General features: G+C 32.6%; 3 protein-coding genes across 3 annotated transcripts in view; 1 reads left to right on the top strand and 2 right to left on the bottom strand.

Annotated features, from left to right (window-relative positions):
* Positions 1–1,096: 1,096 nt before the first annotated feature.
* Positions 1,097–1,944, top strand: LOC101498725 (zinc-finger homeodomain protein 4-like). The gene has a single exon (XM_004495384.4). It carries the CDS (start codon positions 1,243–1,245, stop codon positions 1,846–1,848), a length of 606 nt encoding a protein of 201 aa, XP_004495441.1. The 5' UTR covers positions 1,097–1,242; the 3' UTR covers positions 1,849–1,944.
* Positions 1,945–2,291: 347 nt separating this feature from the next.
* Positions 2,292–4,950, bottom strand: LOC101498384 (peroxidase 47). Its single transcript, XM_004495383.4, has 4 exons — positions 4,604–4,950; positions 3,969–4,157; positions 3,720–3,882; positions 2,292–2,875 (listed from the first exon to the last, which is right to left on the bottom strand). Exons 1-4 carry the CDS (start codon positions 4,859–4,861, stop codon positions 2,496–2,498), a joined length of 990 nt encoding a protein of 329 aa, XP_004495440.1. The 5' UTR covers positions 4,862–4,950; the 3' UTR covers positions 2,292–2,495.
* Positions 4,951–11,247: 6,297 nt separating this feature from the next.
* The window catches only part of LOC101498045 (PHD finger protein At1g33420-like), a 6,258-nt gene continuing 2,063 nt past the window's right edge, over positions 11,248–15,442 (bottom strand). The window contains exons 2-5 of the mRNA XM_004495382.4: positions 14,877–15,003; positions 13,813–14,028; positions 12,808–13,425; positions 11,248–12,301 (exon numbers count right to left, since the gene is read on the bottom strand). Of these exons, the coding sequence (XP_004495439.1) occupies positions 11,443–12,301; positions 12,808–13,425; positions 13,813–14,028; positions 14,877–15,003 (1,820 nt within the window). The 3' untranslated portion in view covers positions 11,248–11,442. The remainder of the gene's footprint in view (positions 12,302–12,807; positions 13,426–13,812; positions 14,029–14,876; positions 15,004–15,442) is intronic.

Genomic DNA, 15,442 nt, shown 5'->3' with positions numbered 1-15,442 from the left:
ATAACTTCCTTTACATTTTGAGGAAAAATCATATTTAGTAACAAAAATTGATTGATTTGGAGTGAAGGGGTACACATATCCATATATATATATATATATATATATATATATATCAGATTAATGTACTCAATATTGATAAGTGATAAAAAAGCTGTATTTAGATCCATTTGAGTCACAAAATAACAAGTTTGGATATAACTTACCAAAAGATGTTATTTTTGACCTTTTACAACACCAAAAAATAATCTCCACACATCTATTATTGTAATTAAGAAGTGGATTTTCTATGAATTTCACATCATTTTACTGGTATGGTTTTATACTAATTAAGTATATTATACTTCTGAAACGTTGGTATACCAATGAGGAGTAGGGACAAGCACCAAATCTAGGACGGTCCACCCCTTAAAGTAATGTACTTATTGCAAAGCAAAAGCAATACTATTGGACAGTCTTTTCTTCTAAGTGGACAGTTCTCCACAAACATTCTTTACTTAATTTTTGTTCTTATCTTATTATTGTTTGGTAATCCTTTTATTAATTTAATCTAAACACTTTTAGAAAGAGACAACAATTTTTTAATCAGTGTCTAATTAACAGTGTATGTGAAGCAAAGCAATATCATGCACTCCCAACTTTTTAATTGTCTTTAATGACATTTCTGCTTTCATTTATTTATTGTAATTAAGATCTCTGATCTCTCTCACTATGCTTTTACATATAAAGACTACATATATAAAGCAGTTGGACTCACGCGGTTAACGAGCTTCAATTAAGAACAAATTGATTCGGAGGATCCGAGTTTGAGCCTTGACTAAAAAAATTGTTGCTCAGATTTTACTTATCTCTCGACTGAACTCTAGATTACTAGAACCTTTGGCTTGAGCACCAGAGCTTAAAAGACAAAAAAACCATATGTAATCTGAACCATAGAGACACTGAGCTACTTTTCTAGATCAGTGATCAAATAAATAGTACTTTGGACAAACTTTGGCTACCCTTTTTAATTCTCTCTCTCATGCTCGTGAATATTATATATATAAGTCTACAATGCCATTTGTTGCTTCACTTGCAAAATTTACAATCAAGACTTTGCATGCTTGTTCCATCAAATTCTAATTTCCTCATATATCCCCTTTTCTCATCAGCTACCATATTCCATCTTCTCTATAATAGAAGGTTTTTCTGTGTTCATTCTTTTATCACATAAATTGTCATTCATTTCTAGAAGCTTATAAAGACATGGAATCAAGAATTTTTCATGTTAACAAGAGGGAAGAAAAAAAGATAGTAGTGAAATATAAAGAGTGTCTCAAGAACCATGCAGCTGCAATTGGTGGCAATGCAACTGATGGATGTGGTGAGTTCATGCCTAGTGGAGAAACCGGCACACTTGAAGCTCTTATGTGTTGTGCTTGTAATTGCCACAGAAACTTCCACAGAAAAGAAATAGAGTCTAATTGTGATTGTAGTAGCCCTTCTAAACATTATGCTTTTTCATTGATTCCTGATAACGTTGCACCCATTTTGAATCATTTATCTCCCAACAAAAGTGGTTCAACTAGTCCTTCTGATCATTTTTATGAGAAGAACTATGAATATTGTGTTAATGAGGTGGAAAATCCAACTGAAAAGATGATAAAGAAGAGGTCTAGAACCAAGTTTACTCAAGAACAGAAGGAGAAAATGCAGGATTTTGCAGAGAAAGCAGGATGGAGGATACAGAAGCTAGAGGAATCTGTGGTGCAGAAGTTTTGCCAAGAAATTGGAATCAAGAGAAGAGTTCTTAAAGTGTGGATGCACAATAACAAGAACACTTTTGCTAAGAGAAATCTTTCTACTAACTAGATATATCATATATATAGCATGAAGATGAGGCTCATTTGTTAAAGATTTATTTTTTGTTCCTGCATTTTACTAAATTATTTTGTTTCATTTATTCTACTTTCAGGGGATTTATGTATTTGAATAGCTCTAGGTCATCTTATTTATCCTTGTTTGTTTAAATTGGAGAGCATGGTGTTATATGGTTTAGAGGATCTAATGTATTCAACTTTATGGTTACAAAACTGTGAGTTATGTTAAAGTAATCTACAAATTTAGTTGTCTTAGCTCTTATGTTTATTTAAATTTTTATCAACTGAGTGATAAAAAATTGTTTGTAACAATGAAGCATGTTTTTGACATCGACCTGAACCTAGACCCTGTCAAAGCAGGTTTTCTTCGTTAAAGTTGAATCATATTCAAGCAGGTATATGCGCGTGTGGAACTTGACATTAATCCCATAAATGTAAGTAGCAAAGAGGTTGAAAGCTTATAGATATCATAGGTTCTGATTGATGCTTATAGATATATTGATATTGATACGAAAGTTTACTACTAATAATACAGAAATACACCCCATACCCAACAAAACAAAACAATTCAAAGCAAACCATACACATAAACATTTAGTTTATATTACATACTTAAAACCTATTTTTTTTATCTAATGATTAGTTAATTACGCGGCAATTTTGTCTTACTTCACCATTGGAGCCTTGTTTAATATCAAGCAAGCCCATCTTGACCATAGCTTGTTGGAAATCAAGGAAGAACAAGGCTTGGTTCATTGCATAAGCATTCACAAAGTTCCTTGTTCTGGGACTAGTGTATAGTGTTTGGTCTGAAAAGAGAACACCGTTCTTCCTCAACAAAGCATTGAAGTAAACGTTGTCAAAGTCGTTCCTTGTTTCATCAAATGGTTGTTCTGAGTTGTCACCAGAACTACATGTTTTGGATAGTGTCTTTGCAAAATCTGAATCCAAAGCTGGATCCACTTGGCTTAATCTGTTTTTGAAAGAAGCACATCTTGCAACTCCTAGTGTATGAGCCCCTGCATATATAATTCAGATCCTCAGCACCCTATTTGTTCTGTTCTTGAAAGAGTCATGTCATATCATTTCAATTGTTACATTTTCATTTTCATGTCACAGGAAGTGTTATGGCCATTGATTGGATACTTTTAAGACATTTTTTTAATGAAAATGGACAACTATTAATTTCAAAGTATTGGCGCGGTAAGTGGGAACGAACCCGCAGAGACCCTTAACCTTGACTGAGAGTTATTGTTCCGGTACACCAAAAAATCTTACATTAGTTGGGAATAGTGGTTAAGGGTAGTTTACAAACACTCCCACTCTTTCACTACCGAGATATCTTTTCACAAAACTTAAAGTGGATAGTATCTAAAAAAGATGATCATGATCATGCGGACTTGAGGTCACAACAATATATTTACTATGCATGAAACAGTTCAATGTTCAAAACCATAGCAAAACTTATTAACTGAACTTCAGTTAAGAATAAATCGTTTGAGAGAATTCGAGTTTAAATCATGGCTGAAACAATTCTTGATCATACTTTAGGGTCGAACTCCGAATTACTAGGGTCCCATTGTCCTGAGAACCAGAGAATTAAAACGAAAAAAACACTCCCTTCTAATCACATTTTATAGAACTTTTTTCAAATTTTCAAATGTATTAATTATTTCATTACTAATATAGTCCTAATTATGTTACATATTTTTTTCGTCGACCTACAATGCTATATGAAATCATAAACTAATTCGAATAAACTTGTAAAATAATGCCAATTGTCACCATATATAATAATATCAATCTGTGATTTAGTATATGAGATATTGTATTTAGAGAAAGATGGGAGTAGTATGTGGTTACCAGAGAGAGCCACCATCTCTTGTACAGAAAAACCATGTTGACCAAACTGTCTAATAAGCTCAGAGGCATTAAAGGTAGGAAATGGCAAATTGATAGTATCCTCAATTTTGGATCTTCTTCCATCCTTTCTCCCTTTAGGTATGTTATACACTGGTCCTCCAGCCTGCAATAATAATTCAATACATTTCATTTGAAGCCAATTTTGCATCAATCCTTAATACACAAATGAAGTAGTTATATATATCTTACATAGAAAACTGCTTCAGTAGCAGCCATAGCAAGAATATCAGCACATGAAACCACACCAGGGCATTGTCTTTCAAGCTCTTCTTTGATATCATCTATGATTCCAAATCCTCTTAGGCTCAAATTTGCTGGTGAATCTTTTTCTGCTGTATTATCCTTAGTGGAGTCAATAAGAACTGACCCATCACATCCCTATAGTGGCATGGACAAAAATAAACAAACTTTAATGTCACAGATACTAACGTCAATTACTATATAATGTAGAAAATGGAAGCAATTAATAAAGTGATTGATGATATATTGCACGACACGTCATATATATTGTTTCAGCGGTGGACATTTTTGCGACAATAAATAGTTGAGCAACCACTCACCTATTGGCTATTCACGTTCTAACAAATTAATCATTAATAATACTTTCTCTAAAATGAGCTTATTATATTGCAAAGAGATATAATTCATTAAAGTTGATAAAATCACATTCTTATACCACCAAGACACTGTTTCAGTGTTTGTGATTTATTTTTTCAAATTATTATCAATGTCACGTGTTAATTGCGTGTCAGTATTTGTTCACATGCAACATCATATGTTTGAGTGGCTCTATAGTATCTATAAAGAGAGAGAGAGAATTGAACCTGTATGAAGCAGTCATGGAAGTGCATTCTAATAAGAGCAGCTGCAAGGGTGGGATCATTGTCCAAAGCTCTATTGACTACATTCTTAACAACAGGTTCAACAAAAGGACAACTCATCAAGTAGTAGTTCATGTTTAACCCACCATCTGCCCCGAATCCGAACCCGAACCCGCACGCAATCACCTCTATTAGCAAAAACATTGTTATCAAATTAGCCATTACCATTTTCAATGACTTCATAGATGATTTATAAAGCATCTTGATGAAGCAATTAATGATATATATAGAAGTATATGAAGTTTGGTTTATGAGACTTAAAAACTATAAGATGAAGTTGTATATATAGTGGGGAATAGTTGGCAAAATGCAACAGAGTGGTGAGATGGTCCTATATATTATGAATAAAAAATGCAAATGATTTCAGCTAGTTAAAAGGAGCTGACAAAAATAAATTAATAGAAAAACAAAATTTGGAGATAGTGGTCTATGCTTTATCTTTTGGCCATGCACTATATGATTTCTTCTCTCATCCTACCTAATCACACTAGTTAATATGTGTTTTGAATTAATAAAACTGAATAAATGATTGTTTTGATTGCATGAAAGTTGACAAGTAAGAAATTTCACCTTCATGATTGTTGAATTTGTATTTTACGATCAATATTAATCCATTGATTCACTTATGTGAAATTAATGCAAGTTTGCAACTTTGACTTGAATTGTGTAAAATGATGAAAACCTTTGAATATATATAACACTTGAGATAAGGTGGAAAAAAGGTGATGAGTATTTTTATAAGGACAAATGTATGAGGACAAGGGTACTCAAAAGTACCTTGATTGTTTTGTAAGCATGATAAAAGACTAGTCCACCGGACATAAAAATGTAAAGATTGAGACTCACTTAACCAAGAGATAAAATTGCATTAGTTGGTTGAGAAGTGTGAATGTTGGTCTTTCAAATACATAGTGTGGAACTTTTAGATATACCAGAATGATAACTCTCGGTCGAGGCTAACAAACTAAAAGATTTGTCAGTTTTCATGCATGGTTTAGACCCTCATTATCCATATATGTCACCAATGATATGAGATGGGCCTGAAGTGATGGTCGAAGTTACAACTGTGGGTGGTAGTTCTGCATCTGAGATTGAGGCAATTTGCATGTAAACACTCTAAAGCTCAAATCAATATTTGAGTGATTTGAGAGAAATATTAGAATTAGATGTGTATATTGTGTTAAATAACACTCCTTTAATATGAAGAATTAAGTCAAATATGTATTCATCTACGGAAGAAAATCTCGACATGATTCTTGCACTTGTCACAAGTCAAATGAATAAATTAATTAATGATTCGTCAAAATTTGAGTTCGGCCCATTACATAACAACTATTAAATTTCAAATAATTCATGTTTTTACATGAAAAACACTAATCATATCGAACCAACCAATTCAACTGAAAATCAGACATATGTTAGATATGATAATTTCCTATAACTACTTCGATATAAAACCATATTTCAAACCAGTAGAAAAACCAAAACCGACAATGTAGTCAATTTTCCTAGTTCAATAGCATCTCTCAAATTCTCATAGTTGTTTTTAAAAAAGTCCAACACACTTTAGTTTTACTTTATTAGTTTTTTATAAAAAAAAAAATGGAAATTTGCTTGAAAAATGGTGTATATGCACCTCATTTTATAACTTAAAAGTTTTTTCCAATTGCTTTTAACTTTCGATGTGAGACTACGGAAAACTCTTGGTGAACAAAAATCTGCATCAGCATATCAAACTCTTAATATTATACCGCAATAAGCCAAATCCATTCAGAAATAAGAAATTGACAAATACTTATGAGGAAAAAAATCATGATGAAATACAAGTAATTTAATGATAATTTACTGAAGATAAAATACAAAAAAAAAAAAAAAAACTAATTAAGCCTCAATTATTTGTATTCCCTCTGATCTCTCTTTCTCTTTGCCTTTAATCACTTAACGTAGTAGATTGAATAAACATAGAAGACTACTCACTTAATATACTTTTTAATCTCAATCATTTAGTTTGATCTTATGGTTGAAAATCACTTCTCTCACTCTCCCAACAAAAATATCTTTTTTTATTAGATATGACTCATATATAATTAACCGTCTAACTCCAAATCTTTGAACCTTAAATCGTGTTTACATTGATTCAATGTCCAGTAGTTTGATTTTAATTATTTTACTAGCATATCCATATTAAATACTTTAAATATATCGGTGCATATTTCTTTCATTAAATTACTAAATTTGGGTGGCATTTATAATGGATCATCACTTTTAATTTGGGTCGATAGTGAAATATGTACCCTTTTTAAAATGAATTTGATTTATGTATATTTTCAGTGTAAAATTTTTTTACATTATCAATCAATAGTAGTTATTCAATTATTAAAAATATTTGACTTTAATCATAATTGTTTTTAAAATTATATATATGAGTAATTGTGATTTATCGACGAAATAAAAAATATATGAAAATTAATCCGTTTTAAAATTTAATTTATTTTGGCATGCGAATGAAAATACTCAATTACCAATGTGTTCTCCAAAAAGTGAATATGTAAATTGATCTTTGAAATAGTAAGCATTGGTCAAATTAGTAGCTCAATTTTATGAATTGGCAAATACATCTCTAACATTGTAAAATATCAATCAAAATAGTTGTTGTGTAAGTTTTTGTCGTTTAGATATTTCGATGTAATATTGTAATTGAATATGTGATTTATCCACGTTGATCTTACGTCAATGTAATATTTCCAGAAACAAATGTCATAAAATTATGTCATCTCAAAGATAAATTTGTGATTAATTATAATTGTACATCGACTAATTATAAATAAATTAATCTATAAAAAATTGAATTTTCATTGGAAAACTAATATGTATTGTGTTGTGATGGCATTGATATAAAATCAAAGTAGAAGAGTTAAATATTAAATTTACGTATTACATTAGAATCTCTAACGATAAATTTCGTTAATGTATTTGTCAATTTATAAAATTTAAAAATAATGATAAAATGTATTAAAATTTGAAGGATTGTCTATTCCCTCTTACTCCAAATGTATTCCCTCACGTTGACTATGAGGAAGTGGTCTGACATTACAAGGCCTACATGTCAGTAGCTTATACATTGAACTTTCATAATTTAAAAAAAAAAAATTGTTATGCTTAATTTATGTTCAAGTCACGCATGGTACTTTAATGCAATAGGTTGATGTGAGAGGTTGGATGTAATTGAAGTCAAAAATTAAATAAGAGGTAGAGATTGTTTATGGAAGTGCACGAGCTAGCTGGTTGGCACTAATTAGAGTTGCGAGGGACAAAATTAAAGTAAAGTAGCACAACAATAATATTATTTGGGTGTCATCCTATCTTTGTAAGTGCTGCAAACACGCTTATATGTAGTAGCAGTAGACAATGTAGGTAGTGCTCTCACTTGCAAACCATTTGCTTACAAACTACAGTGCTGGGCGGCAGCAGTATACTGTAATTTATCTAGGTTTATAAATAATTATGTAAAGAATGTTATTTGGCAACTCTGATGTATATATATATATTTATAAAAACGAAAGTAATATTAAAATATTAATATTTATAAAAAAAAAATAAAGTTTAGAGAGAAGATAGAAGTAAAAAATAAAAAAATAAAAATGAGAAGTGAAAATTTTAGATTAAAAGTAAAGAAAAATTTAGTGATAAGTTAGAAATAAAAAATGAAGAAAGAAAGGAAGAATATATATAGGAAATGAGAGGATAATTTGTGTGTGGCATAGTTACAAATTTGTGGCCAACAAAATTAAATTTTGCAATTTGTGAGGATTTTTTTGCCAATAATTTGTAAGAGTATATTCCAATAATATTTTTAAAGATAAATGAGTGTTTTTATTGTAGTTTATTACAAATATTTGCTAGTTTTTTATTTGAATTATCCCTCACAATTGAGAATACATATTGAAGTCATAAACTTGGCTCTATACTCTATTACGTGAGTGTGTATCGATCAACTTTCTCAATTGCTATGTATCTTCATTACACTACTCGGAAGAAAAAGAAAGTCACTCACAACATCCTTGCAAGTTGCAACCAACCCTTACTCTTTTTTCTTTTTCTTTATAAACCTCATATCTCTATCATTATGGATTACTTAACTTGTAGCCTTTTTAAATTCCCCCTTGCTTCAGAACTTGCAACACAACACTCACCTTAAATCATTCATCCTCTTTGATATTACAAATAAAGGGTAGTTCTCTTCACTATCCTTATCTAAATCGTCACTCTTGATCGTACTCTAACTTTTTTATTTAGAAATGCTCATCAAAAAGACCCGTATCAACCTTTCCAATCTTATTCTTTTTCCTTTTCCCAATTTTAAGGAAATCTTTGTCACTTGACTAATGCTCATCTACATGGGCAACATTGGTGTTAACATACTCATTGATTTTTTGGGGCCTCCCTCACACTCTTTTTATAGTTAAGTCTTTCTTCTTTTTAGGGCTTGCCACATCTCTTCCTCTTTTTAGTTTATGTATTAGTTGTCACGCCACTTTGAAGTCCATCACCCTTATTTTGTCAATCGCCATAACCATCATTGGTTGCTACTTCATCATCTAAGTTTTCAAATCTAATATTCATAGCACATCGTCACTCTTAAGGCCAAATAGGCCCTCATTACCAATATGCTCCTCACATTTAGGCTTCTTAGACGTACATAGTAATTCACCCATATTTTTTACGCTCACAAGACATTCATCCGTATTATATATGTATCAAACTATATATTTGTAACATCCCGCTTTTTCGAGACATTAACTAACGAAATTTTAAATGTAAAAATACATATTCGTTTTTATTTATTTATGATTATCTTAAATACTCATTTATCTTAAAATCAATTAATAATATTTTTAGTTATATTTTACAAATAATGAATCAAAGTATTTACAATCACTAAAAGTAAATTTAATACGTTAAACAAAAGAAACTCTTAGAGTCAAAACTATTGATGTTTTACTACCCAAACATAAATCCTAGTTGGTCATAAACTTTGGACTTGTGGAAAACTCACCCAACAAGTCTAACCCCAGCACAAAAGCATCTCGGGGCCTCCAACTACATGTTATTGTACTTCTTCGCATTTCTCCTATTGGGTTGACCGTGACATTATTCACTCAAGTAACACTATATGTAACGTCCTGTCAAATGTAAGGGTCATCTCCAAATAACAATACAGAGCAAATATGCATGCATATATAGTTGTTATAACAAAAATATAAATAAATCATATATTTCATTTAACAGTTAAAAGTCACAACGCACCAAATATACAAATCAACCAAAATGCGCGATCTATTTGTTAGATTATATGTCAATGCATAATTCCGGAATATCGCCTCCCCCACAAGGGCTTCTTGGGTTCTTCCAAGCAACACCACTAACTCAAAATCCCCGCAAGGATATGTGGGCTCCAACCAATTATGGACGCACCACCAACTATGGGCTCCAACCAATTATGGACGCACCACACAACTATGAATGCATGAATGTAGACACTTTTGTTAGTAACAGTATAGACCACTCAACCAGAGCGTTCCAAAATCATCCAACCTTGTCCTAAACCAACTTAGTTTAGACACAGTAATCACCTTGAATAACCACAACATGTCAAACACAACCATTATAACAAATTATAATATAACATTTATTTTCCACAATTTGAGCATATCAAGCACAACTATTATTAATATTCATTTTGAAGATAACACACAAACAAAACCAATACATAACATCACAATACATTTATATCACATATAATTCAAGTATGAAAGCGGATGGAGTGATGCCCTTACCGTTACTAAAGTTGTATTTAGAATTATGCTTCACAAACTCTTGTCTCACTCATTTCACACCTGCTGCTGTGCGAGCACGATTTCTCCCTCTCTGGACTTCGTTTCGCCGATCCAACGGTTAACGAATGCGCAATCGATGTTTTTCTGATACTGATTTAACAAATTCGGGAATAGAATTACTCCTCCCTTTTCTCTTTTGGTGGTTGTCTTTTCTATCAAAATGGTCTCCCTCTCCTTCTCAACTAAACCGTTTTTCTATATCGCAAAACGTTTTTGAATGGAAGACATTTTTTTTATTCATTTTTATGGATAAGTGGTATTAAGTGGATATTAAGTGAGGAAAATGGAGAACATGTAGTAAGTGAAGAACGTGATATTAAATTAAATCGGGAAAGTGTGGGTGATATTAAGTGGGAAAAGTGTAGGTGTATTAAATGGGGACGTAACATTTCAACTAAGCCATGAAACTTGTTTTTAACAGTTGTCATTTGATACTTTTATTATTTTTATTATTATTATTATTATTATTATTATTATTAAAATAATATCATCAACAATTATTTTTACACCTAAAATAAAAATATAAAAATAAAATAAAATAACTTACATTCTGTCTACCTTACACAGTTTCGTCCTCGAAATTGATGTTAATAAAGAAAAAAATGCAGGTCTTACAATATTGTAAGCATCCCAAACACAAATTTTATCTGACCATCTCACATATATTATTGAGGTTTGGTTAATACAAAATTATTTCAAATACAGTATCCGATTGCATTTAAGTTAGATGTTTTTTTTTTCTTTCCTCCATCTGTTTGTGTATATACAAATAAACAAAGACATGCCCTGTCTTGCCGACACCTATCTGTTATCTACAAACTTCTTTCAGGCCAAAGCAAAATAAAACAATAACAAAGCATTATATACACACATCTAATCAATGCCTTAAATAACATCAGAAGGCACTGCCAATCCCTTCCCCTTCCCCTTCCCAAAGCAACTACTACTAGTACTAGTAGTGCTAACACTAGTCACAGTCTCATCTTTACAATGCACACTAGATTTAGGCCTTGAGTCACAATTTTGGCATCTCGAGCAAACAAAACGTGCTGGAACAGGAGCAGTATCATGAATTCCAGAACACCTCGTGTGCCGCCACACTCCACATATATCACAAGCCATCATTCTCTCTCCATCGTCATCCTTAGTCCCACAGCTGCACTCGACAGTCCACCTCTCAAGTCCACGTTCCATTCGAAACTTGCTCAACCCATTCTTCCCAATGCATCTTCCTCGGACACAAACCGCATCATTTGATCCTAACAAGAGCTTGACCTGGGTGTTATCGTTTACACTGCTATAGCCAAGTAGCTCGTCAACTTGGAATCTTCTAAACATTAAATATACATCTTGAAACACATTTGTTGCTTCTATCTTAAGGTCGGACAGTGTGGCGTTCGAGGGCAGCACAATTATTTCTGGTGGAGTTCTAGCAGCAGAATCTTCAGGTTGGTCAACTAGTTCAACTTGACATGAGATGCGTATTTTATACAAATCTGATACTGGCAACATCTCAAGAGAATAATCTTTTACTAATTGCTTGCAGTCAAGAAGCTTTTGAGCCGAGCTCATTGCAAGGGTTCTTGTCTCTTCATCAACATAGTTTAGCATCATCCGAGGATGTAGCAAAGACTCGTATAAATATCTCAAGCATTGCAGGATATTCTCTTTAGACGGACACTTTGAGCCTGAAGAATTACTGTTGGCTATAAATCCATAGCAAGAAGCATTTGTAGCATCAATTCTAAAACAAATAAAACACGATAATATCAGAATGGATTTACATCACAAGGGGATATCAGCATTCCAAAAACTTAAAAGCATCAGGAAGAGAGAATCTTCCAAATAACACTAACAGATAACATCAATGCTTTGAGAAGAACCTCCACTATTTCCGGGCTCAATCTCATTATTAGTAATAATTCAACAATGTCACATGCATACATCTATTATCTATTAAATAATATGATATATAAAAGCTGAATCTTAAACCCTATCCTTTAGCTACATGAAAAATTTCAACATTTTTAGTATTTCGTTGAGGTTTTCTTTTTATATTTTTTTAACAACTTTTAGTCAAAGTGTAACTAAACAATATAGTAATAACTTGTTATCAAAACCATAAAAAATGACACATTGCATTTATAACATGGTTTCTGTCTGAGCCAGCACGTATGACCTACTTTTAAGCAGTTAAACTGTAAAGGACAGAGGAGAAAACATACAATAAGAATCACATTGAAGTCTAACCTGAATTCATAAACTCCAGTCTGAGGATTGCATCTGCTATTAACAACCCCACCATAGACTATTTTTCCTCCCAGTTCAGAAAGGCAATAATCAAGAAGCTCTGGAGAGGCCAACTTGCAAACAGCACCCCTAAGAGCACGACCGCTCACCCAATTAGACCCAGACACTGCACGCAGCACTCTGAGCATGGCTTCCTCCACACGTTGAACGTCACTCTTCTCCCAAGAACTTGATAATCCAGAAGCATTCAAACGACGCTTCTTGCAGGTTGTGTCATCATCAGACTTAGAGGAAGTCTTGCGAGCATCGTGCATCAAACCCATCAAAAAACTAAATAGGTTCCTCATATTTACAAGCTTATGCTCTGACAAAGACTGGTAATACAAGATGATATCGTGCACACGTGAATGGGGCTTTTGTTCCTGGGAGACAAAGATGGACAGGGGTAGATTGGATAGGCTTTCAACAGAAGACTTATATGCTTCCTGTGTGATACAATAGCTACCAGAGCCAAAATTATATCCCCACTCACCATACCATGGATGTCCCTTCATAATGGCATGGAGCAAGCGATACTCTAGCCCATATTTCTTCGAAACATCCATCACACTAACTTTTCTGCCAATGTACAAATGCAAACAAACAGAAGAGTTTAACTCAAAGCCATATCCATATAAACACAAATAACCTATACAATATTCTCCCATTTCAAGAAGGTGAATGTACTTCATGATACCCAAAACCTAAGTGTAATGTACTGAATATATGCATATTCTTCTATGACATCAGGTGTAATTTAAACGATCATTAGTTTTTAAAGAAATACTTCTATATCAATCTTCCCCGTGTCACTGCAAGTTAACGTGATAAAAAAAAATAGAAAATCCAAGAATTTACTCCACTGCTTAACAGAAGTATTAGGTCGGAAAAAATAGAAGTTAAGGACTACGATAGAGAAACCTATCCATACTCTAGCAATTAGTGACTGCAATCAAGAATCCTAACCTAACTCCAAGTGTCTTGCAAAGGCGATCCCAGAAATCCAAAATATGGCAACCAGAAAGAAATCTAGATCCCCCCTCTCTGCCGTTGACCCTAAGAAGGTGCCCATAACCATTGGCATGGACTACACCATGTAAAAGATGACTTGTGTTCTCTAGTTGGTTGTACACCCAGTCTTCAACATCATCACTAGTTGTCACATGGTTGCATGACTTACACCTTGAAAATACAACAGATCAAACAAAATGTAAGATCAGATACTATATCCAACACAAGCTATTTCTAACATAATTTTGATTATGCTTTGATATATTTATAAAAAAGTAAGGTAATCCAAACATGAATTGAGAAAGAAAAGAAAAAAGGAAACTACCATCTCATGTAGCATGAGGCGATATTTCATACTAAAAGATAGATGACCAACAGAAATAAGCTGAAGTAAGAAAACAGTACGTGAATTAGTAGTAATCGGTAAATGACCCACAGAAATAAGCAGAAGTGAGATAAAAAACAGTGGCCCATTCTACTACTTAGGCTGGGTATCAAACGCTCATGATAAGAGCATCATCAACCCTGCACTTCCATGGGAGCTCTTAAGTGTGTTTCACAAGTACACGTAATTCATTTCTGCCTTTACCAACTTGATACCTACATAGGACCACATCTCTCCGACCAAGCACCTCCAAAACAATTTACTAAGAGTACCTTTGGATGGAGGATTTTGAGGGGTACATTTTTTTCCCCTAAATTAAGGAAGCTATTAAATGTTTGTAAAATTAAATTGTGATTGAGATGTTATATAATTTTTAGACCCCTTGAAAAGGTTCAAATCCAAACATACCCTTAATAAGCTCTAGTAATAACCTCTCATTTTTACGTTGCATCGACAAAATATCAATTAATTGCAACCAAGCCCTCATTTCAGAGATAACCATTACTACTGCTGTTTAAATTAACTCCCTATCCCTAAAAGATTTCATCCCCAACGGGGGGTGGTTAGAAGCTTATCACTCCCTTATGATCCCCCATCAGAGCGGCAGCCTAACAATGGCGGAAGAATTACTCACTTGGATTCTGACAAATACAGAATATCTCCACAACACATACAGGGTTTTTGGTATCCACCAATGGATCTCCCATCAGCTTTGATTATAAAATGGTAACGTTTCCCGCACACCGGGTGGCCGCTCCAACCTATAAGTTAAAAAAATAAATTAAAAGAACACTCACTACCAATAATATTTCATAAAAAAGTGTGGATTATATTTACTAAAATATAAAAGGTATTCAATATTTATTAATAAAATATCTAAAAATTTCATAATCGATACCTATACAACAGACAAAACTTTAATGTTTTAATTTTCTTTATTGAAAGAATGTTTTAATTTTATTTATAAATAAATAAAAATCAAATTGAATGTTCACAAGGCCGACCCAACACGTTAGGAGGCCTAAAGCGAAATTATTAGATAAAGTCTTTTCAAACTTTAATAAATAAATTATTAATATTTTATTTAATAATTATATAAATTTTGTTTAACAAAATTAATGACATTTTCAAATCTATTTTCTCTATATTTTTTAAATAATGAAATAAGACATTTCAACGGTTATACGACAACAGCAGGCA

This window comes from Cicer arietinum, chromosome 4, assembly GCF_000331145.2.
Source record: "Cicer arietinum cultivar CDC Frontier isolate Library 1 chromosome 4, Cicar.CDCFrontier_v2.0, whole genome shotgun sequence".
Taxonomy (NCBI): Eukaryota; Viridiplantae; Streptophyta; class Magnoliopsida; order Fabales; family Fabaceae; genus Cicer; species Cicer arietinum.
This window is presented reverse-complemented; position numbering and strand designations above follow the sequence as displayed.

Coding starts and splice junctions, on each gene's coding strand:
- LOC101498725 (XM_004495384.4), top strand. CDS start 1,243: ATGGAATCAAGAATTTTTCATGTTAACAAGAGGGAAGAAAAAAAGATA.
- LOC101498384 (XM_004495383.4), bottom strand. CDS start 4,861: ATGCTTTATAAATCATCTATGAAGTCATTGAAAATGGTAATGGCTAAT. Junction 3,883..3,968: donor CTACTGAAGCAGTTTTCTAT/GTAAGATATATA, acceptor TTATTATTGCAG/GCTGGAGGACCAGTGTATAA. Junction 2,876..3,719: donor AGAGATGGTGGCTCTCTCTG/GTAACCACATAC, acceptor TTATATATGCAG/GGGCTCATACACTAGGAGTT.